This window comes from Corvus brachyrhynchos, unplaced genomic scaffold (assembly GCF_000691975.1).
Source record: "Corvus brachyrhynchos isolate BGI_N302 unplaced genomic scaffold, ASM69197v1 scaffold28, whole genome shotgun sequence".
In the NCBI taxonomy this organism is placed as follows: Eukaryota; Metazoa; Chordata; class Aves; order Passeriformes; family Corvidae; genus Corvus; species Corvus brachyrhynchos.
The window spans coordinates 6,146,695-6,170,767 of NW_008246058.1; the positions used below are offsets into that span (position 1 = coordinate 6,146,695).

General features: G+C 38.2%; 1 protein-coding gene across 1 annotated transcript; it reads right to left on the reverse strand.

The window, feature by feature from the left end:
- Window positions 1-5,634: 5,634 nt before the first annotated feature.
- Window positions 5,635-24,051, reverse strand: MED30 (mediator complex subunit 30). The gene is made up of 5 exons (XM_008642629.2): window positions 23,915-24,051; window positions 23,513-23,718; window positions 22,478-22,636; window positions 19,220-19,330; window positions 5,635-8,258 (listed from the first exon to the last, which is right to left on the reverse strand). The coding sequence occupies exons 2-5, from the start codon at window positions 23,684-23,686 to the stop codon at window positions 8,163-8,165; spliced, it is 540 nt and encodes a 179-aa protein (XP_008640851.1). The 5' UTR covers window positions 23,687-23,718; window positions 23,915-24,051; the 3' UTR covers window positions 5,635-8,162.
- Window positions 24,052-24,073: the final 22 nt, after the last annotated feature.

A 24,073-nucleotide genomic window follows, 5' to 3' on the forward strand; every position in this document is an offset into this window, starting at 1 on the left:
AAAACTAGCTGAATTGTTCAAGTCAAGTTCAAAAGCTCTGATATGAAAGCCACATAGTCTTTGCTTGAATTTATTCCAGCTCCACTCTGGCTTTGTAAAACTAATTTAAATTATAGTGGTCTCTGCAACTTCATGCTGTAAAATACATAAATCTAACTGCATTTAGCTTAACTACCGTGAATTTGCTTATTACTTTCCAAATGGTATGGTGGGGCTGATAGTTTTTATAAAATCTAAGCTACCAAATGATTTTGATGAGAAATTGGGACTGTGGCAATCATAATTACACATGTAAAAAGCCATTTTCTTCCCTGTGAGGAAGAACAATCCCTATGTTCTATTTCCATCCCTTACTTCTGAGAGTGCTGGAGGGCATTTTAGATGTGGTTGCTCAGACTATTCAAGATCTTCAAAAAAAGTTCTTGTTTCCTAGAAAGTAATTGAAAACTCCCACACCAAACAAAACTATATGTAACGTGTGTAAATGCTATAAAAGTAACGTGGTTTACATAACAATTTATAATGCTGCTTCATATCTGAGGCAAAATATGATCAGATATTTTACACACTTAGAACAGCCCTCTGTGTCTGTGTTCCCTTGGTGCAGACTGTGACACCAGCTCACACTGCAAGGCATGCAAGCACTACAGCTGGTTTTGTTATGAGATGGGGAAGGGTGGACAAATAATAATGCATGTCCCATTAGTAAAAGGCTTCCTAGGTTCTATTGAATCAACAGAGGGTAATCAGGTACCAGCTACTTCACTAGGAAATGCATCAAAACTAGGAGTGGGAGGCTTGGGATGTGAGGTGGGGAAGCAGGGAGTGAGAAACAAGGTACTGCTTCATTTCTTTGTCTGCTCTAATTCCTCTAATAGAAATTCCATGAGGGCGTGTTAACCTGAAGAGGAATTTCAGCAGCAAATCATCACAAAGAAGCCACGAAGGCCTCTTTAATACTTGCAGGTGGCATCCAGTCCAGGTGCTCTCAGGAGCTCATCATCTGACAGTCATCTGATAAACATGCTTTACAACTGTACAATCCAAAGGTGGAAAAACCAGTCAGGTCAGCTCAGTCCACCTCTTGCTCTGCCAGTCCAAGACAGGATTCTTTTTTTCCTTTTCCTAATGCATTTGTTCAGCCTTTTTGCGCTGTTTAGTTTTAAAATTTCCACACAACCCAAGAGGCATCTTCTAAACTGCTAGGGAAATCAGTATTTTGTATCTTGATGCTAAGAGGTTTCCCTCTTCACTGCTGTTTGGTGAAATAAGTTCTTGTTTACCTTCTTTCACTGTTCTATACTACAGCCACTCCAAATCACTCTAATTACCTCCCCTTTGCATCTACTCAAGAATTTCTACATTTAAGCCTTGTATTCACATTCACAAGTTATTCTAAAGATTATTCATATGGGAGCACATCAGTATTCTTCTGTTCTACTGTGTTAGTATCATGCTGACCCCAAAACTAATTCAGTATTTCATGCAGAATTACAGTGTCAGAATTACTGGTTACAGAGCAAGAGCTCTCACGCTCCGTACTATGCAATATTTGGACATGCACCCCAAAACTGCAGTGGCTTTTTTCCTCTCACTGCATCCAAACTTATCTCTTTAATGCAGGTTTAAAATGTGTTTTCCCAAATCCCCTTTCATTGCCTCTATTTTATGGCCAGTGTATACTCACCCAAGTTTTGATTGTTGCTGTATTTCTTTATATTTTCCCCTTATTGTTTGAAAGTCTTCCCATTCTAACAATGTATTTCAGTAACAGACTGTCTTCATGAACTTCCTCCCCCCTCTCCAGGACTGTAAATACCATTAAACCCTCTATATGGCTATAAAAACAACTGCATTATTATCCATTGCTACTCAGACAACTTTAAACCCACCAATCTTTCTTCCTATTTCGGTAAATCTGAATTTATTTTTCAAGCAAGATTTCATGATAAGCACACACAGGCCTAGGAGAAAATTTTAGCACAGACATGTATGTAATTCATTCCTTACATCCACTGAATTTCAACTCCATTCCAGAACATTGCTCTGTAGCTTTGTACTATGTGCAGTCAGCTGAAAGTGAGAGCACAAGGGGCCAAAGACGGCCTAAGCACATCAGGTCTCTCATAGGGTTCAGGCTGAAAAATCACAGTTTATACAACTTCAGCAGTGACTATCAGATATCATCAGCGGCTGGGAACACGTGCAGAAGCAGAACTCCAATGAACCAGACAGCTTGCAAGTTGAACACAGAGGCATTCAATGAGCTGTGATGCTCCCAGAGTTAAGGAGGCACATGGAAACGTGCCTCTGCTTATTTCCCTCACATACACTGGTGGTCTTTACTGGGTCTAGTCTGGTGAGAAGTGCTGGAAAACACAGATTCGGATTCTGACTACATTCAATCAATACAAACACTCTTGCAGACTGGTCATAATGTTGTTTGTTCTGTTGTGTTGAAACAAATTCCAGAATGTGTCCCTCATGCAATATGAACAAAAAAAAAGCCTTAAAATTTACACAGAAGTTAGATTTAACAAGACAAAAGTTTCTCTATATTGTATCTATTTACCTCTTATATTCCACTTACCCATTACATCTTATTAAATAAAAACTGGCACTGGTACATATTTTTTGTCACTTTAATTAATAACCTGCAATACATATCAGTCAGCTTGCTCCTTTAACGTATCAAATAACCTTCCAAGTCAGGAAAATCCCCTTCCCCTTTAAAGCCCTGATGTTCTACCACATCAGTCTTCATTACTATTACATAAAGGGAATGAGAAAACTACTCACTTCCTTCCCCAATTTTTTTTTCTGCACTGATGTATTTGTAAATTCATTTATAAATCTTCCATTTCCTCTGCTAGCATGAAGCAATTAAACTAATCCATCCTCTGTCAACCCCAGCTGACTCATAGTGTCTTTGGGTGTCATTGCAGATTTTTTTAATTTTTTTTTTTTTTATCTTCAGGTCTTCTTATCTACATCTGGAGTTTACTGCTTCCACAGCAGTGGTCAGCTACCCTTCAGCTGTAGTGTTTTTGGCTTGTGCAGGACAGATGAAGTCTTGGTTCCTATGAGACCAGAATCCTTGTCTTCCTCCCTCTAAATCCATCCTCTAGTGATTACTTCGAGTAGCATTTGTGCACAAGTTCCAGCTTCTCAGTCAGTAAGAAATACTACAATCAGAGCAGGGTTTTTCTCTGTGGGACAACAAGAATGGTCATGGATATGGCCTTGCTGCCTCTATGGAAGACAAGAGGAAAGATAAGCTCCTTTCATCTTTCCTAACAAGGCATAAATCTGCTCTGGACTTTTGTCTTCTTATGTAAGAAAAACCTTGGACTTTTGCAACTGCCTAGCAGGCACCTTCTGTGCTGTGACACTGAACCACACATTCAATATCCATTATTTTGTCTCCAAAAGTGTTGGATTAATGGTTGCATTGTGAGAGTGTGTGTTAACTTGGAGTATTCCCACAAATATGCGATACAGTATTCTGTAGCATTCTGGAGCACTGTAGCTCCACACTCCCAAGTCCTATCTGGGCAAAACAAAGCTCCAAGAAATCCAAACCTCTCAAATATTTTTATATTCCAAAAATATCACAATCTTATGCTCTGGTATTTGCTTTTGGAAGTGTCAGCATGTTTATCCAGCTTCTGCCTTATCAAAAATATAAAAATAGCCATAGAATCATAGAACAATTTAAGTTGGAAAAGACCTTTACAATCATTGAGTCCAACCATTAGTAAGCAGCTATACTTATTTGTTGCTGCCTGTTCTGAGCTTCCCCTCCCCCTCCAAAAGACACGTGCTCCTGCCCATGTGCTCCGAGCTCCTTTGTTCCAAGCGCGGGCAAAGCCAAATGTAACTCAGACTCTTCAGCAGTGTCTGATTGGCCGCTCACCCCGGGTCCGCCCCCAGTCCTCCCCTTTCCCCTTCTCCGAATAAAAGATGGTCGAGGGGAGGCTCCGCCCACTCCCTCAGCTCAGCTACTTTCCTGTGAACATCTCTGGTTGTCTGTCTCATTTGAAAGCTTCTAACTGCAGGGAATTGAGCGAGCAGGGAGCTATATTTCTCCCTCTTTGCTTCTGCTGATGGTATTTGCTCTGCAGCTGATTCAGGTACCGATTTTAGAGCTACTAAAGTGCTAGATCGCCCGTGCTACCCCTCTAGGCTGCTCGAGGCTTTCTAAGGCATTGAAATACAAGCGCTAGCCGGTATAAAGCTGAAAAGATACCTTCCACACTTATTACCAGTCACATGAAAATGACCCTTGAAGTGAAGAGGGGGCACTTCCAGACCCAGTCAGAGCTCTGCGTGTTTAGGAGGGATAACATGTCCAGCACTGTTGCAGGCAGTAATTTTGAGAGGCCACCAGCCTGGTGAGGAAAGTAGGGGAACACCAGAAGCATGAAGATAATTTCAATGATATATAATGATATAACAGTCAATGATACATAAACCAAACATTGGAACATCTGTGTTTGTATTGCTTTACTGGTATTTGTAAATACTTCATCTGGTGCCATTTCATTAACCAGCAGTTAAAGTTCAGTTAGCATTAACTAAAATATTAAATTTCAGCACATGCTGATGCCCAGTAATTCATTCAAGTGTTTTACAGCTGAGGAACTGCCACTTTTCTTGAAACTGTCATCTTCTTGGCCAAATCCTATACTTATTCACGGATCTGGTAGCATTTGAATTATGTTCACTACCCTTACTTTCATCGGTGTAAGTCAAAGTGTATGGTTTTGGTCCAACACCTTGCACAGTCCTGCCTTGACAGTATTTACTGTGATAATTTACAATTCTGTCAATTTCTGCACTTTGCAATTTAGCTACTGCACATCTATTCTGGTAGTGGTTTGAAGAGTTTCTCCTCTCTCCCAGATGAAAAACTGTAGTACAGACCTTGGCTACTGCTAGCAGCTGCACAGAGAAGGCTGAATATTTTATCACTCAGACATCTACTTGCAATACCTGCACTCTTATTCACATTTTAGGCAACTTTGTACTGCTTGTGTGTAATAAAAAAGTCACCAAACTTTAAACACATTTAGTGAGAAGACCTAGATACCATACAAGCAGAACAGTGAAGTCTAGACTAATCTCCATTTTCCATAATTGTTCCAAAAATAGAACAAAAATATGAAGAACTGAGAATTTTACACTCATAATTAAGATGATGGTGCCATTTCAAAATCCACTTCAAATACTTCTTCTAGGGTGCCTGCATGCTTAACATGCACTAAATAGAAAGCTGCCACTACAGCTTGCAAATAGAAAAATGCATTTGCATTTTAAACCAATAACAAAGTAAAATCTCTACTTGCAGTCATCTCCTTTTCAAAAGCTTTGCATACAAAATAGTTATGACTCTCACAGCTGAAGAAAAAACTGTTATTTCTGACCAGCAAATCTGCCATAGTGGCCAATCTAAACAGGGAACAACCAACTATGCTGCTGCCTTTGCCGCAGAATAAGAGATCCACTCTTGCATTTCCAATGTGGGAGAAAAGAGAGAGACCTTATTTGTAAGGTGTTTTGACATCTACTCACATCTAAGTATTGTCATACTTACAGATCACTTTCAACACTGGTTAAACTAATCAAAACCAACATTTTCTAACACTTTATTTTCAATTATAAGACTGGACATCCATTTATCTGTTAATATATACAGCCTTTAAAAAGAAAAACAAAAGACAACTATATTGTACCTGTTTTCAGAGAAAAGTCACATATTGTTAACCAGGTGTGATGGGATCTATCACCAGTGATTTTTACCTCAAGCAGTAGACAAATGGGTTGAAATTATTAAAAAACAGAATTAAAGAGACTGATAGAACAACAAAACACCTGTGAGGGTGGTGAGACACTGGAACAGGTTGCCCAGAGAAGCTGCAGATGTCCTATCCGTGGCAGTGTTCAAGGTGAGGCTGGATGGGGCTCTGAGCAACCCTGTCCATGACAGAGGCATTGGAACAAGATGATTTTTAGGGTTGCTTCCAACATGAACAATTCTATGATTCTATGAAGATCAGCATAACATTTTTAAATCCATGAACCTCAAATCAGTAAGTGTTCAGTATCAAACCATCAGACTGCCAAAAGGGCATCTTTTAAAAGGATACCATTTAACTGGATGATTCAGGAGGTTCTGAACAAATGTTTCACACAAAACTACTATGGAGTCTGACTGGGATGGAATGAGAGTTAAAAGTGACACACAAGAAGCAATTCATTGAGGATCGTTAGTTTTAACTTGACAAATATTAAGAGTAAAGTGCCCTGTGGATTTGTACTGAAACTGTTGTTTTACATATTTTTTCATCTGGAAAAAGAGACACATAGTACACTGGCAGCATCTGTGGATAACAAAAATTTTCAAGATTATTTTCAGGGCAAACAAAAATTGTGAGGAGTAACAAAGTTAGAACAAAGAGAGATGAAGGTTCATGATTAACTCAAAATAATGAACTGCTCATATACTCTGAAGTTTACTAGGACTGACAGTCATAGGGAAAAGATTAATGAGGTCTTTACTCAGTGCATTCTCATAAACAAAACCAAAGTATTCTAACCATACATAATGCTACAGAAATACACCACTGGTGACAGTTGGTCACAGCCAGCATGGCTTCATGAGGGGGAAGTCCTGCTTTTTGAACCTGATTTTCTTCTACAACAGCGTAACCCACCTAGCTGATCTAGGAAAGCCAGTAGATGTAATGTTTTTGGACTTCAGCAAACCTTTTGGATACTGTTTCTCACAGAAGCCTCCTGGACAAAATGTCCAGCACACAGCTGGATAACTGAGTTATGTGATAGGTAAGCAACTGGCTGACTGGTTGGGCACAAAAGGTTATGTCACAGTTTTGGAGACAGACAGGCGACAAGACACACCGCGTTCACGCACAACAGCCCACTTTTATTGAGTCCTCCTTTACTTACACAGAGTTGAAGGTCCGCACGGTCGATCCCTATGGGCTGAACGAGTTGCCACTCAGCCAACCAGCCAAGAGCTGCTTGCGTCCCCATTGGCCTGGGCCTGCTCTCCAACAGTCCACACTGGTCCGATTACATAACCTACTGTCAAGGCGCTTATATAATTGCAGTTATATCTTCATTATTTCAGTTATAAAACAGGCAGTTATAAACTGGGATTAATTATTATTGTGAGGCCTTCAGGCCAGCTGCTGACCACCACAATAAGGTTACAGTGAATGGGGTGACATCAGACTGATGACCTGGCAAGGCTCCATCCTCAGCCCTGTGCTCTTCAACACAGGACTGGAAGGAATGCTAAGTAAGTTTGTTGGTGACACTGAATTGGGAGGAACTGACGACTCCCTCGGGGTCAAAAAGGCCCTGCAGAGAGACCTCAACAAATTAAAGGGCTGGGCAATCTCTCTGTGTGAAGTTTAACAAGGGCAACTGCCGGATTCAGCACCTGGGATGGGACAGCCCTGGCTGTGTGTATAGCCTGGGGTATGAGGGGCTGGAGCAGAGCTGTGGAAAGGGACCTGGGGATATTGGTCAGTGGAAAGTTGAACATGAGTCAGCAGTGTCCTGGCAGCCAGGAGGGCCAATCCTGATCTGGGAGGCATCAGGACAGCATCGCCAGCTGGGCAAGAGAGGAGATTGTCCCGCTCTGCTCTGCACTGCAGATACTACATAAAATACTGCAGATTGAATTGCAGTATCTGATTGCTGATTTCAGCCCTCTAGCTTACTGGAGCAACTTTCCTGTCTTGCAACTTTTCCTCTCTAAAGAGGCTGTTTGCACTGTAGAATGGCATACGAACACATGCTTTTAAAATTTTTAATTGTATTATAAAGAAAATCCAGAAACACTTTCTTTATAAAACCCCCTATTTGCATAGCAATCCAAACTACTACTGTAAATTACTGAGGCTGTACAGCCCAAGTGAACCATGTAGGTAAAACTTATAGGATGAATCTTCTATAAAAACAAACCCAACACCATTTAAGTTATTAGAAAACAACCAAACATTTTAATCTTGAAGACTTTTCAAGCATTACTGCAAGATCATTGTGGAAAAACATGTTACTTCTTAGAAGGAAGTTAAGTATATCCAAACAGATTTGTATCTTCTTCAGTTACAAAGTTTGATTTTCCTTGTTCAGTTCCTCATTGCCAACATGGCATTTATATCCCAAATAAGATTTCGTAACTGATCCATGATCTGCTTCAGCTGCTGATTCTTCTGTTTCAGTTTCTGTGGGAAAAGTTTATTAGAAGTTTTTTTGTGACCAGTTCAAATAGTGCACTCAAAAATTCAACAAAAGTTGCAGTGCTATGAAATGCTATATGAATCTTTTTCTCAGCTGTCGGTGAGCCCTATTAGTGGGATAATACATCTCCTTTAAAGCACATTCTAAAAATACAAGAAAGCCTCAAAAGTTAAGGACCATTGCTAGAGGGGGAATACTGTTTCTTTTCACAGCAGCCTTTTATCAAAACACCTGGCACCTTCAAAAGCTGGAGGCTTGTGGGGATCAGTCCTCACTTTGAAAAGTCCAAAAGACAGCATCCTAAGTTGGAAGAAAGAATTTGGGGAGAAGGTAAATTTATGTGAATCTATGTTTTATAAATTTGGTTTAGAGAAAAATGAGGGATTAACAGTACACATTTGAAAAAAGCACAAGGTATAGGTGAAGCAAATCAAGCTTTTGCAGCCCCTCTGCTATATAGGTCAACTGTGATGAGTTAAGAGTCCTGTCTTGAAAAAGGTTTTCCCAATCATGCTGAATTCTTTACAATTATGTATCTGTTTTTGCAAACTGCAGAAGCATTTGGAGGAACAGGAGAACGGCAGACTAGCTTTTATTGGTTGCATGGCCAAAACTTAAAAATTATGTCTCTACAGAAAAAAGATCAGGGCACTAAGACATCACACAATTTCCCTAACCTGTCATGTTTCACAATAATACCCATATTTATTGTCTCATTTATGCATTTTCCTGCTCAAATCAAAGCCGTTGAGAACTAAGTTAGGTTGTTGTTAACAGTACACAGTCTGCCCTTTATTTCATTCAGATTTGATAAGATGTCAGCCTTCTTACATTAGAGATCAAACTACTTATTCATTAGGGAAGTCCGGAGTTCCAAGTGAAGTGAAAGCACAGGAAAGATTTGCTACCACCAAAACAGAACAAAATGTTTCAGGTTTGATGTAACTTTGTTATTTGTACTACACAAATGGCAATACATTAAAAGCGTAACTCAAACCAGTAATACAACTGAAGTATTACTGGAACAGAGGTAAAACGAAGCAATATCCTGAAAATTAGTCTCCTGAATTTTGATGCAGACAACACAACAACATTTTTAAGTTGCCAGCTGGTCATCTGGGAAAGAAGTCCGGAGAAAAAAAGGAAGGCTATTCACTTCAGACCTGTAAAAACTGTTTGAAGTAATATGGCAATTAGGCTTAGATTACATGGGAAACATAGTAAGGGAAATACTCCTGAATACAGACTTTGCGAGACATGTTCCCTGGAAGAAGAGACAACAGTCAGATCCAGACTCCCAAGAAGGATACAAAACCAGATGTAGGACAGTTCATGTGCACTAACATGGAATTTCTAATCAAGCATTTGACAGACTAAAAAGTGTTTTAAAGATAACTGTGCATTTATCTAATCTAGTGCTTCTTTCCCGTTTGCTGATCCAAAGACTTCACAACATACAGCAGAGATTCAGCCCCTAAAGACAAGAGTGAAAGCTAAGAAGCATGTAGTTACCACAGCATCCAAATGACAGAGTTGCAAGTGTCTTCCTACAAAAGATCATAAACACAAGATCTTGATGCTTGAGAAAGCACAAGAGGGATGAGATAAACAAGCATGTTCCTACCTGTGGCATTTTTTAACATAATTCTGTTTGCCATCCTCAACATTCAATTCTAGAGAAATCAGTGGCTGTTACATCAAAACTACTAGTTCAATGCAAGCTCTAACTCCCTCATATGGAGGGCATGCCATTCCAAGGTATTTCAAAACCTTTATCAATGGAAATGAAGGCTGAACAGTTGGTGATGGTAATTCAAATCACAGACAGAAATAAGAACCATTGACCTCTGATAAGCAGACTGTTTTCTCTCTCCATCCATGTCTCATTGTACTGTTACTCACATGAACTTTGTGTAAGTTATGCCCAAAAGACTCATTCTGTAAAACTGTTTTCCTTTCTTGTGAAAGTATTGACACTGTAAATTGTTTGATCTTTATTTGATGCTAGACAAGGGAACCTTCAGGCTGGATTTCATTTGTTTTCAAAGCATCTGTAAGGACAAGAAGTATAAAATTGTTTCTTTATTTATCTGAAGATAATTTTAGATCCTTATCTTTAGTGAAGAGCTAATTTCTTAGTTCTTCTACTTTTTCTGGAGCTAGAAAAAACATCTAAGATGAAGCACCATCCCTGAGTTTCTAGGCTGTTGAAAGAATAAAGAGATGAGAAAAAAATCCACTACAGAGAGCAGAGTCTCCTAATTGAAATGCATACAGTGATCTTCATTACTGATCTTTGACAGGCAGTGGTCCACACCACAAAGTACTACATAATTAATATGTTCTGCACCACTGGAAGTGCTGGCCTCTGCTTAAGACTTTGCTGAGCCAGTAAGAACATCTCAACTCAAGTCTAACCTTGAAAAGATAGGTGAAATGGCCTTCTTGGGAAATGGGTGAGATCTTTCAGCAGCTTCTGCAGCAATGACAAATTTTCATTTGAACAGATTGACTCTAGACTGCTTCTCAGGATTAACAGTTGTATGAAACAAGAAAAAGTACTTCATCCTACATACATGACTTTATCTTCTGACTTTATCTGTTTTAAGATAGCACAGAGAAATTCTATGAGGCTGTTTATAATGAGTTTAAGAGACCTAAATTCAAGTTACATCTGTGAGGCATGTTTCTGTTAGTCCCTCTCTGCCACAAAAGTGATCTGACTGAAAACCAGCCCTTTGGTGATACTAATATTCAATAGGATCCATTTTGACTGACCTTGCAAGTATTAAAGCCATCATAATGGAGTTGGCAAGGACTGCACCTTCCAGTAACCAGTGAGACCTTAGTTGGCTTAGGTCAGGTAGGTCATTTGTGAAAACATTTACTGAAGCACAAAACCCCCATAAATGAAACAAAGTGGGAGAACCGTAACATACATCCAGAAAATAGCTGTCTTTCAAGGAAAAAAGCTGCCATAAAGAACCCGCCATGTTACATGCAGATTTGGGTTCAGTAGGACACAGTAATTTCAACTTTGACTGAAATAAATATTTTACTAAAAGTCATTTTTGCTTCACTTGCATTTCATTAGAAATCAGTGCTGTATAGACCAATTCACAACATACAATCAGAGATGTATCAGAACCTTCTTTTGCGCACTGTTCTTGATTCCCTCCTCATTTTAAGCTCTTGTATTCTTCAAATTTTAAAACTAAAACATCACTGTGAGTCATGCTGCACTCAATCCATTTGTTAGAAATCCTTTCTTCAGGCAAAGAAAATAATGTAAACACTGTGGAAGAGTAAGATCATGTTCCAACTGGTGCCTGGAAAAATATCAACAGTACTTGCTGATGTTGTACAGGCTCTTCTTTTGCTTAAGAAAAAAAACAAGCAAAGATCTGTTTCCATCTGGAAAATCTTATGCAGAAGACCACTCTCCTGAATGCTGTGCCAGCTATAGTTTTTACCTGCTCCATTCAAGATCTACAATAGTACAGGTGAGAAGGACACCTCAGTGTCTCAGTTAACATTAAATATTAATAATTGAAGTACCTTTACTTGCATAAATCTTAACAAAATTTTTAAAAATTATGTTTACTTTGTTGATTAAGACTCTACTACAAGAGATGCAAGAGAACTCGCATCACATTCTTTCCCATGAGCATAGAATCATGGAACAATTTGGGTTGGAAGGGACTTCTAAAGGTCATCTAGCTCAACCCCACAATAAGCAGGAACATCTTCAACTACATCAGGTTGCTCAGAGCCCTGTCCAGCCTAACTGTGAATGTTCCCAGGGATGGGGCATCTACCACGTCTCAGGACAAGGGTTTTATCACCCTCAGCCTAAAAAATGTCTTCCTTATATTTAATCTAAATTGGCCTTCTTTTAGTTTAAAGCCATTACCCCTTGCCCTATTACAACAGGCCCTGCTATAAAGTTTGTCCCCATCTTTCTTATAAGCCTCCCTTAGGTACTGAAAGGCTGCTGTAAGATCTTCCCAGTGTCTTCTCTCCTTCAGACTGAACAGCCTCAACTCTGTCAGCCTTTCCTCAAAGGAGAGCTGTTCCATCGCTCTGATAATTTTTGTAGCCCTCCTCTGAATCCACTCCAATAGGTCCATGTCTTTCCTGTGCTGAGGAAGCCAGAGCTGGACACAATACTCATGTTACTCCTTCTGACCATTAAACTGCTGTAGGAAGTGATTCTTGAAAGTCTTACAAAGGTGACAGTGGCCTCCATGTTTCCAGATAAGTCAAGCCCAATAAATTTCTAGAGAAAAACGATGTGTGTAATAGGAGGGTGACATTTATACTGTTCTTTTTTTAAATGAAACCTTCATAATGAAATCTCTGAAGTAAGAAGGTGGAAAAACCTGATTTTTTCTTTTTTCCTTCAGTAGTCAAGAGACTATTACAACATTATAAGCATATAGCTGAAAAAAATATGGAAAAAATGCCCTCAACACTTTGCTTGAACTCTCTTAAAGCTGCCAAGTGATGTCTTAACTTATGGCCGCACAATTGATACCAAGGCTCACTTTCCATCATAACAAATTCATATATCAATCTAGTTACAATTTTTCCCAAGGGGATAAAAAATATTCATCGCTAATACAGTAACTGCTGTGCAATTAAATATTAACACATCATTGTCCAATATCTACAGCTTTTCCTGATGTCATCCACAGGCGTGATTGTTCTACACTTAGCAGAAATCAGAGACTTAGTTTTCTGCCTTGCTCCTCACCTGACAGCTGAAAGGAAAACTGCTCCTTCTGCTTGTGTAACCCTGTGTTCCTGAAACAAACAGAAGCACCAGTGACAGCCTATGCTCTGCTGCAAGCTCAATACTTTTCACCTACTGACCCATACAGGATTGTATTTATCCATTGATCTGTTGTTCTGAGAGGAATAAACATGTTCATTCAAATAGATGGATGTTTGCTTCATACCAATTATTTATCATTCAACAATGAGGTCTGAGGTCTTATTTACTGAGTACCATCTAAGCTCTGTAGCTTGTAATGGAATTATTCAATCCTCAAGGTGCTTCTCTACCACACTTCTCAGTGTTACATCCCCATTCTTAACATGAAAATCCCACAGATAGTATGATCCTCAGTTACAGATGGCAAACTCAGTCACACGAACACTACAGATAAAACTGCAGTGCTGCCAACTTTGTCCAAAGACATTTAAGATTCATGTTCATCTCCAAACTTCATATTTTAACAGCTTCCCACATATTCAAAGCTACCACGAGCCATAAGGGGAAGAATGAACAACCACCACAGATAATTCGTGGCAGAGAAAAAAAAATTCAGTTCCCAAGAGCTGCCTTAGTTAGTTACTCACTACACACAACAAATCCTTCTTTCTCATTCCCAAATTCCCTGCTTACTCAATAGTGTAATGCCAGTTACGCAATACACAAACCAGGATTTTTATAATCTTACTTACTACAATACTGATTCAATCTAAACAGTGCCTAGTCTGGAACAAAAGCAGAATAGCTCAAAGGATTCTTCCAGAAAAGAAAGTGGGAAGGGGGGAAGAGGAATCAAATGTGATAATGCAATAAAGGTTGTGTAAGATACATCTGTATGAGGACAAAAGGGGACAATGGGGACTTTACAGACAGCTTTATGTTCACTTTTTCCAAACGTTTTTCAACTTTGTAAGCATGATATGGTTTGGATATAGGATGCAATGTGAAAAACTTTGTGGGCAACATTTATACAAAACTGGAAAGGAAGTAATTATCTGGAATAAAAATGTGTCTGAATGCTGAGAAAGCTGTTTTATGACATAACAAGACCACTCTACTTAATTTTCTATTGGAGAGGGGGGGATGCTTCTGTTGAAAAAGGAAACATTTCAACTCATCTGCAAGAAAGGCAAGGAGGTAGATCCAGAAAATTACAGGCTAGACAGCCTAACCCCTGACTCCAGAAAGACTATGCAGCAAATTCTTCTGGAAGTCACATCTAGACACAGAAATGATAAGGTGACTGGAAACAGTCATACTGGATTTCCTAAAGATGCCTCGTGCCTGACCAGCATGACAGCTTTCTATCAAGAAATGACTGTGTGGCAAAGGGAGAGCAGAACATTTTCTTTACTTTCATAAAGTAAAATCATTCATTAGTCAGACTTTTGACATAGTCTCTCATTGCCTTGTAGCCATATTGGAGAGATGTGGTTTGGATAGGTGAATTACTGGGTTGACAGAAAACTGGCTGGACTACGGGATTCTGAATGCTGGGATCATCAGTATTAAGACCAAGTGCTAGTTGGTCACTCTTGAAGTTTCTCAGGACACTAAGGTGAACATTCTTAATATCCTCATTAATGACTAATCCACACATAATGACCTAATCACCATACCAAAGTTATCAAATTGGTGGACAGTGCCAAACTGGGGAAAGTGAAAAATATACTCAGTGGTGGGATGTTGGATTCAGACGGACCTCAACAGGTAGGAAAGTCAGGCCAACACCTATCTCAGGAACTTCAATTAAAGCAACATCCTGCATCTGCACACAGAATAAACCCATACAACAGCACAGGCAGAGGGCTGACTGAATAGAAATAAAATTTGCAGAAAAGGATCTGAGGTCCTTTTTGATAATTTCTGACAAGTTGAACATGAGACATCAGCAGATCTGCTTTGCAACAAGGAAGACAAACTGCACTCTGCCCTATATTAGCTGGAGTGTACCTCTCAGGTCAGGTGAAATTATTACTCTACTCTATTTGTCTCTGGAGAATGATTGTCCACTTTGGGGATCAATACAAAGCTCTATCAGACTGGATAATGCCTAGTGGAAGGCCACCACAATGACTAAATCTGTGTTTGTTCAATCTCAAGCAGAGAAGGCCATAGGGCAGGATCACAGTGCTATCTTCAGCTACCTCATGAAGCTCACAGAAAAGACAAAGCTGGACTCTTCTTGAGTGTACACAGCAAAAGGATGAGGGGCAGTGAATATACAAGTTACGACAAAGAAAATTCCAAAGTAACATTACGAAAACTTCCACAGTAAAAGTCAACCCTTAAGAAGGGCCCAGAAAAGATGGAATTTCAGTCCTTACAGATATTTAAAATACTACCAGATATGAGCTCGAGCAGCTGGATATAACTTTGCTGGTTGGTCCTGTTTTGAGCAGGGCCTGAAACAGGTAGTCTCCAGACCTCCCACTGAGCCTAAATTCCTCTGATTCTACCATTGCAGATAGTCAGTTTGGGTACTCAAAAAATGATGGAACTGCCTCCAGTGCAGATTAATCTTCCCAGAAGGTGTCCAAGTAACGAATTCTTCCCCTCTTGCCAAAGCATTCCTTGGTGCACACTCATATTTTGGGTAAAAAAGGACTCTACACCTACAAAACAAATTAAAATACATGCAAATAGTATGAAAGGTAGTTTAAAAGGAATTTAGGTTTTCAGCATAGTCCTAAACAACCTCAGCTGCAAGGCATAATGTTTGTGTTATCAAAAAAAGCCCAGAGCTAAACTTGTTACAGCTTAACTTAAAAATCTGTCACGTAGATTGTCTTTTCCTCTCTTAGCAAGATCACTGTTAAACACTTAACAAACACTAGTTAAGAATATCAAATATTATTGTTTTCTAAAGGGTCACTTGGAATGTTCTACTGCTATTTCGCTTCATTTTCATCCAAATGTACTTACCCTACTAATTATGTGATGGTTTTCCTAAATGCTTCACTAAAACCAGACCTACAGCATGAATGAAACCTAAGCTGTACTTGCTCCACTTCTAAAAGCAAGCAGTAAAGAAAACCATTGATAAGGCAGCAATACAGATTAAATAATTCTCAATTTTTGATTTGCATTTTCTGTTTCAAGTCTTGTCAAATGTGCTAAAAGACCACAGACCGAAGGTGAGCCTGACATCTTGAAAATAGTACTGATGATTCAACACTTAAAGGTGAAAACTTAATAGATAGAATATTAAACACTAGAAGAACATGAACAGAAGAGAGGAAATCTTGGTAACATCTCCCATTTGCTGCAAATAGATTAATTTCAATGAAAACTGGATCAAGACAAGTACAAGAAGACCAATGCAAATGCTAAACTGATTCTGTAACAGTAATTTATTCCAAAAAAAAGTCAACCACCTCAACAATTTACAAGCTCAGAAAGCATATACAAATAAAAAGAAATAAGCTACATTTTTGGGAACTGCAGGAGAGAATTGCTTAAGACGGGACAGAGGTAGTCAGTGCTCAAGAAATGGTTTGTTTTACAATAATGGTACAAGCTTCTTATTGCAGGCAAAACTCCCTTGTGTTATAAAGCTTAATAGGTTTTATTTAAACCTACAGTTGCTAATTATTACTGAATTGCTAGGACAGAAATTCATTGCCTTGTAAACTAATCTATATTTTAAATTAACAGACAAGTACTTACATAGCCAAGGTCAGTACATTAAACTTTCTGACCTAAAAGGTAACTCTAATATAGCAGAATAATTAATTAAGACCAAAAGATGTCACAGTAAACCAACTCCAAAAGCTCCTGCAGTTTTTAGGAACTCTGATACATTAACAGGTTCTCTTGCCCCATGAACAAGATGGTGACTATAGGAAATACCTGATGCTCCCCTTCTCCTCCACTGAGGATGCTCCCTTCTCAAACAACTGCAGTAGCAAAGCAAAGCTGCTATTTTTCAAGTCAGTGTTTCATGGAATGAGGATATTTTTGTGTGAAAACATATGATCCACAAGGTTTGTTAGAGCTACTGCTAGCTTTGGCAGTGCTCCACACTGTGGGGCAGTTAGTACCTTTCACATACATCCAGAGTCACTAAAGAAATCAGGCTGGGATACCACAGCAAGAAGGGCAAAATTAAGAGAGTCAGGGCAGGTCTAAGAATTATTTCAAATATTGCAATAGTGTCAAAGTATTGGGTTTTTGCAATAGTGATTTTTTGGTACCAATAACATGCAACACTGAAAAAATAATGCCTATCACAGCAAAAAGGATTAGGTGAGAACAGGACAAGAAGCTGAAGGAAGAAAAGGTATGGTCAAGAATATAAAAAGCTTCTTTAACTATCATGTTGGTTTCCCTGTCACAGCATTTTCATCAATATTTTGTATTACTAAAATTTTCCTAAAATGAATTAATCAAATTGAGTTGGAGGTGGACATTACACACTACAGAGGACTGAAGAGCTGTCAAGTTTGCGAGCTAAGAATCAGAGTAAGCCCTCCTTGAGCCCAGCAGCCAGTGTTAGAAATTAGACTGATTATCTAATTCTAGTGATTTTTCTTTGCAAAAAGAAAGAATTTATGTATTTCTAGTAATAAAAGCATTTCCTAGTCTGTAATGTATTAAAACTTGAACTTTGGAAATGGTAGTAGATGTGCTCATGCAACTGGAGGGAGAAAAAAAAAAAATCAGTGAACTTTCAAAACACAAGTTTAACTTCCTTTTGCTGCAGTTACTAAGTATTTGTCCACAAGAATACTAGAGAAAGTTCAACTATCTCGTAAAGATTTACTGTGGAAAATCTGGAAATTAGGCCTAGGCATTTAAGTATAAATACAGAATTTCAGACCATATTTAAGTGAAGGTTTCAATGCATTCTTAATTACCAGTTTGCTACCAATGGTAACACCATCAACCTTTTTAAGGTTCAGAACTCTTCATAAAAATTTATGAAATTATTTTCACAAGATCACACCAAGGAGGTTTAAAACCATATTAGCATACAAATACAACAACAAGGGCAAAACTATGTCATAGAACTATTAAAACCACAGCAAATATGGACAGTTAAGCTTATTAACACTTTAAGATTGCAAATAAATGTGCATAAATTCACAGTACAATATTACATACAATATAATATATACAACCCTGCTACATCAGCACTGAAGAGGAAGATTACAAGAGGAAAGCTGAAAACTGCATTTCTCTAAATTCACATAGTCCTCGTTTTCTCCTATACAATACACATGCATTTTTCTAAATAAATGGGTTATGAAAAATGCAATACATGTACGATTGTGGAAGACAAATTAAAATATTGGAAATATTTTAAAAGCTGAAAATCCATCAATTATTCATTCCATAAATAAACATTTTATTCATTTATTTCTTTTGTTCAGTTATTTTTGTAGATTATAACTCATTTTTACTGGGCATTTACAGATATTACAGCTATAAATATTTATTTAATCGTATATTTGTACTTTACAGATTGAAGAAACAATGTTCAAAATTGTGGTCTGGTAAAACAACATATTTTTAATCTCAATATTATATTAGCATTTACTACAGCATAATTATTTTTAGATTTGAATCACTCTTTACTAATTGTACTCAGTTGCACAATGCCACTCAAACTGAAAATTTAACATTTTAACTCATTTAGCATTTATAATTCATAGTACATTTTCTCTGAATGTGCGAAGATTCAATAAATGTTCCTCTTTACAGTATTCCTCAAAGTGTCAAAATACAGAAGGTAGCCCTGATATTTCTCACAGAATTGTAATAATATTTACACATCTGGTGTTCAATATCAATTATTTTAACACCTAAGGTAAGTTTTGAAGATAAGTAAGTTCAACAAGCACCTTAGTTCAATTTGTACTGTCAATATCTAGTGGGTTACACATAAACATAACACACTGTATTCATAAGAATATATGTCATTTTAAAAGAGAGGTGAATTAAAATTGTTAGGAAACCTAAACTCCACTGCCAGCGGTACAGCTAAAAAATAGTTGTTGAACTAAAAGGTCAGTTCTGAAGTATTTATATGCAAAAAGTAGTTATCTCCAGTTTTGATGGTAATCATCACACATTCTGTATTTAGCACAGCAATCTTGAAATTTAAGCTTTGTAACGTGAAAATGACATTTCTCATTTTATGCAAATTAATTACAACTTTGTTACCTTATTTACTTCCATGATTTCCCTTCTCTCTTCACTAGCAAAACGAAGCTGACTTGCAGCACCACGATCATCGTGCTTGGAGCCATCTTCTTCAACATATGGAATAAGTTGCTGTGAAGACAAGAAACATCAGCTTTAGAGAAAAAAAAAAAAGAAGAAATTAAAAAAAAAGAAAAAAAGAGAAGAAAAAAATTTAAAAATCAAATCCAGGAAATACATAAGGTACTACCATTTTCTCCACAGGTTCTAACTGCCCAAGAAAAAGTGGAGACAAGCCTGCTTGCCACCTCAAACCTAAAGGCCTTGGAATGACCTCAGCTGGTTCTCCAGGAAAACAACGTGCTTCAAAAAGACACATTCTCACACATTACCAAGCCTAGACCAAAGATATTTTGTAACTGCAGGCAGAAGTCGGTCTTTTCATTTTAAGATGTTTATCATGGATAATCCTTATAGTTTTGAATTCCGCAGATTGGGATTTTTAAATTTACTATTCCACACTAAGAAATGAAACCACAAACATAAAGTTATCATTATTATAAAGCATTTTAGTGATATTCTAAATATAATTATGACTGGCTTTACATAGCTATTTGGTTAATACTCTAGTTATGACTTGCTATTTTAATGAGCCTCTGTTTGGCTACTCTTAAGACCAGGCCCACAGTTACCCAGGAGTTTTTCTTGAAGTATTTCTCACTGTGATCTCCTCAGACACACAGAATCATAGTTTGGTTTAGGCTGGAGAAGACCATAGTGCACTGTCTGTTTTGTAAGCTTCAACAAAGCCAAAAATCCTTGACGAAGAATTTCTTAATGAATACTATTATATGTTTCCTTCCTAAAAAAAATAAATCAAAAAAGAAACATACTTGATACAAAACAAATACTTGCTTCTGTGTCAGAACACTCCCAAGCTACTACAAATTTCTTAAAAAATAATACACCCACAAAGTCCATAGTCTGGCATTGTTTTTTCTGTCCTGGACTATGCAAAATTATATCCATGTTCACATACACACTACAGAAAAATGGAAGACTAGTATTGATAAAAGTGAGCAAGAAGACATTCGTTTAAAGCCTGGGAGCAAGCTGCTCATCAAGTGCATATTAACTTGTTACTTAGGTTGCAGTGTAATGTTACGAAATGTTCAGTGCCTTCAGCACTCTGATGGAAAACTTACTTTGATTTAACCCACTGAAAATGTAATTTCTTTCTATCCAAAAATTTTTGCAGCCATTCTTACTAAACTTAGAAAAATGCACAAAAGCTACCACAATAAAGTCTGCCATGAAAAAGTAGTAAATGTTGATCACTTACTACATTTGCAGACCATAAAGAAGTAGTGGGGCTGCTATATGCTCCTGGAAAAAAACTCTCTCCGATGGAAAAATTAAGTAGCACTCAAAGTAGAACATTTCCTTTGAAGACCTCCCTGTCTTTCAGAAAAGGTAATAGATTAAAAAAAGAACCAAACAACAAACCCACAAAGAAAAGTAGAACTATACCTAATACACAAAAGAAGCAGGAAAGGTAATCTTTGTAGGCAGATCTCCTTCACAATTATCTCATGCCTTGCTATGTTGGCTAACAGAAAGTTAGTAACACCTATTACACATTAATACACATTAACAGAAAGTATGAAAACATTTATATCAATAATAATGGAATATTAGTAGGTATAGACTTATCTAGACTGTGCAAAAAAAAAGAGTTTTGTTGATATTCTGTAAAGACATGGTTAGAATATTGGCCATTAAATAATACAATTGAGACTACTATTGAAATACTGTAAGAGGAATTTAAGAAAACTGATCCAAGGGGAATGGTGTGCCACTGCCATTGACTCTAACCAATAAAAACATGAGGAGGCAGGCATCTACTAACTTCAGAGCAGAAAAGACTAAGCAGATTAAAAACAAAATACTCCAACTATCAATAAAAAACTCTGCTGTGACTAAGTTTTAATGCAAGTGAAATCTTGCATTAAAAAAGCCTGAAGTAACTACTTATTTTCACTATGGAGATTCTTTTTCATCCCGGTAACGGCAAAAAAATGTGAAAAGTTATTAAAAAAACCCAACCCTATGGAGATTCTTTTTCATCCTGGTAACGGCAAAAAAAATGTGAAAAGTTATTAAAAAAACCCAACCCCACCTCATTCCATTGATATTGGAAAATAAGACACATGAAAAACTTTTAAAGAAGGCACAAGTATTTGGTTATTGCACACAAGTCAACACACCGTGAAAACAGGTTTTATTTTCTTAAATGGGAAAATTAACTTATTACCTTGCTTGCTGTCAGGTTTCCACATACATTTCTCTGAAACCCTTGTCAAAAGTCAGCGACTGCTAACTGAAATAGTAGTCTAGAATGAACTATACAGAATGGACTTCTTCATTTATTTATTCCTATTCAGTTAAGAGACTCAAACTTCAAATACAATGTCCAAATAATTAAAATTCAACGGACAGTCAAAAGTCTGTTAATAAATTGTCTCAGGATCCAGAGGTCAGTAATTAAGGAATTTCAAAGTTCTGGTTAATATAGAGTGGTAGAAACTCAAATTGTAACAAAACCCAGAGTTTAAGAGTATTACTAGAAATTAGAAACAACTTATGAGGAGGGAAGATGACATTTAGATTTTATGAGCAACAGCAGTTTTATTAAGAAAAACTCTGGTCAGTCCTCCTCCCAGGAAGTTTTATGTTGTAGCTTTTCTATCACCACTGCACATTTAGGTTTGGTTCATACTGGCCAGCAGGTTAGGAATAGCTGAGTGAGGGAATTATGGAGGCACAGACTAATGGCCACAGACAGTAAATAATACTTATTACTCAGGAGCCAGGCCGACAGGTGAGAGCTTAAAGCAGGCCTTTCCACACTTTTTTCAAAAAATTTGCCCTGATCCTCTTTTTTTTCCTAGGGGAAACAAATTGGTGAAGATACCAAGAAGCCAGAGGAAAAAAGGCTAAAATTTTAAAGTAAGTTTGCTTTCTCAGAATCACAGAATCAATTAGGCTGGTGAAGACCTCTGAGATCAAGTCCAGCTTATGACAGAACACCGTGTCAACTAGACACTAAGTTTCACAATCTTTCAATGAGCTCTAATTAATAAACAGAATTCAGTTCACTGAAGAATTCCAGTATCATGAAAACTTGTTATGAGTCTCCTGCAACTGAGATGGATGGATGACTTGCTATCCAGAGTGGTTATTCTGATTTGCAATTTATACATAAATAAAGATACTTACTTCTATGGGAACAGGATCGAGCCCAGCACAGTTTTCATTGCATTTGTCATAGACTAATCTCAGTTTTCTGAAGAGTATTGATAACTGACGGAGATGTTCCTGCAGCTTTGCCAGTCTGTCTTGATATGTTGCAGTATGATAAGTAACACCATTTGGTAACTTAGAGAACCAAAACATTAAAAATATTACAGTAAAGCTTCTGTCACATGAAATAAACAAACTCAAAGATATCAGACAGGTTTTTGTATATTTTAAAATAAGACAATCACACTTTTCCCATAGCAATCACTGAAATTTTTATTTTCTTTACAAGCAAAATTATGTATTTTATGTACTCAATCACTGCTGTCAAACACCCTCGTATTCTACACTTTGGTCATTGTCAATAGCTCTGACTTTTCAGTGAGTGTCTTCACAATGCTTAAATATGACGCCATTGTGATCCAAGTATTATGCGTTGAGATTTTGTGTCTCAACCCCAGGCCACTCAACTCAGTGACACAAGAGTCATGAAAATACAGAAGAAGTGAGAGTGATTATTTATCTTGTACTCTCCACAGAGAAAACACAACAAAAGTTTCTATGTTTTCTCAGTAAGTAGACACAAACAAGGATTATGTCCATTTTCCTAACCAAAAAAAAAAGTTTTAGGTGGAAAATATTACAGAAAAAGATCAACGGAAATTCCTCTACATTTACTCCCCATATGTTAACATAAACAGAGAAACGTAACTGACATACGAACAGACTTCATTATACATAAAAAGAAACACAGTTACTAAGCATATTTAGAGTTTTTTATTGTGGGGGCAATGACAATTCAGCACTTCTGAATTTTCACAATCTTCACTTAATGTACAGGAGTAAGCAAATATATTAAGAGTAGTACTCACTTCTTCAACCAATCCTCCTTTTTAGAGCAGTTTGATCGAGTTTTCTAGATGTCCTAAGGCATCTCCTGAGTCTATATATACTGGCAGTCGGTGATAAAAACACGGCAAGTTGAGTGCATAAAAATGAGTAGTTGTTTCTCACCTGCATATTCCTCAGTAACTGGAAGATTTCCATGGTTCGAAAGACAATGTCCTGCACGGTCTCCTGGCCGATGCGGCAGAGGGAAGCCGTGTTCACCTCCCTGGCAGCCTGAGCCTGCGTCCCAGAGAAAGCTCCCGGCGGCATCCCCGCCCCAGCCAGAGGGGGGGTCGACATCTCCTGGCGTTACCCAGTCACACTGGGGCGAGCTGCACAAAAAAGTGATGATGGAACAGCCAAATACTTGTTTGAGTCTATCCTAGCAAACTTCTGCAGAATGGCCATCCCACTCCTTTTCCCTGTACGGATGGGGCCGGCTCAGCGCAGCACCCCTTGGTCCGGACACCGCTCCCTGACCCACCGCAGCTTTGCCGAGCGGTGGAACTGCGGGTGCCCCTCACGCACCTCCCTCCCCTCAGAGCGGTCACCGGGCGCGCCCCTGCCCCGATCCGTCCCAAGGGGAACACGACAGAGGTTTCTGCGAAGCTCCAGCAGGCAGAATCGCAGCCCTGGTCTCCGGGACCGGCAGCTGCCCGACCCTGACCCACCCGCTCCCGGGGCCGG

Excerpts from the sequence above, each read along its gene's own strand:
- MED30 (XM_008642629.2), bottom strand. The coding sequence starts at position 23,686 with ATGTCGACCCCCCCTCTGGCTGGGGCGGGGATGCCGCCGGGAGCTTTC. Across the intron at positions 22,637-23,512 it reads AGTTACTGAGGAATATGCAG|TTACCAAATGGTGTTACTTA; the intron begins GTGAGAAACAAC and ends TGGTTCTCTAAG. Across the intron at positions 19,331-22,477 it reads TCGATCCTGTTCCCATAGAA|CAACTTATTCCATATGTTGA; the intron begins GTAAGTATCTTT and ends TTGTCTTCACAG.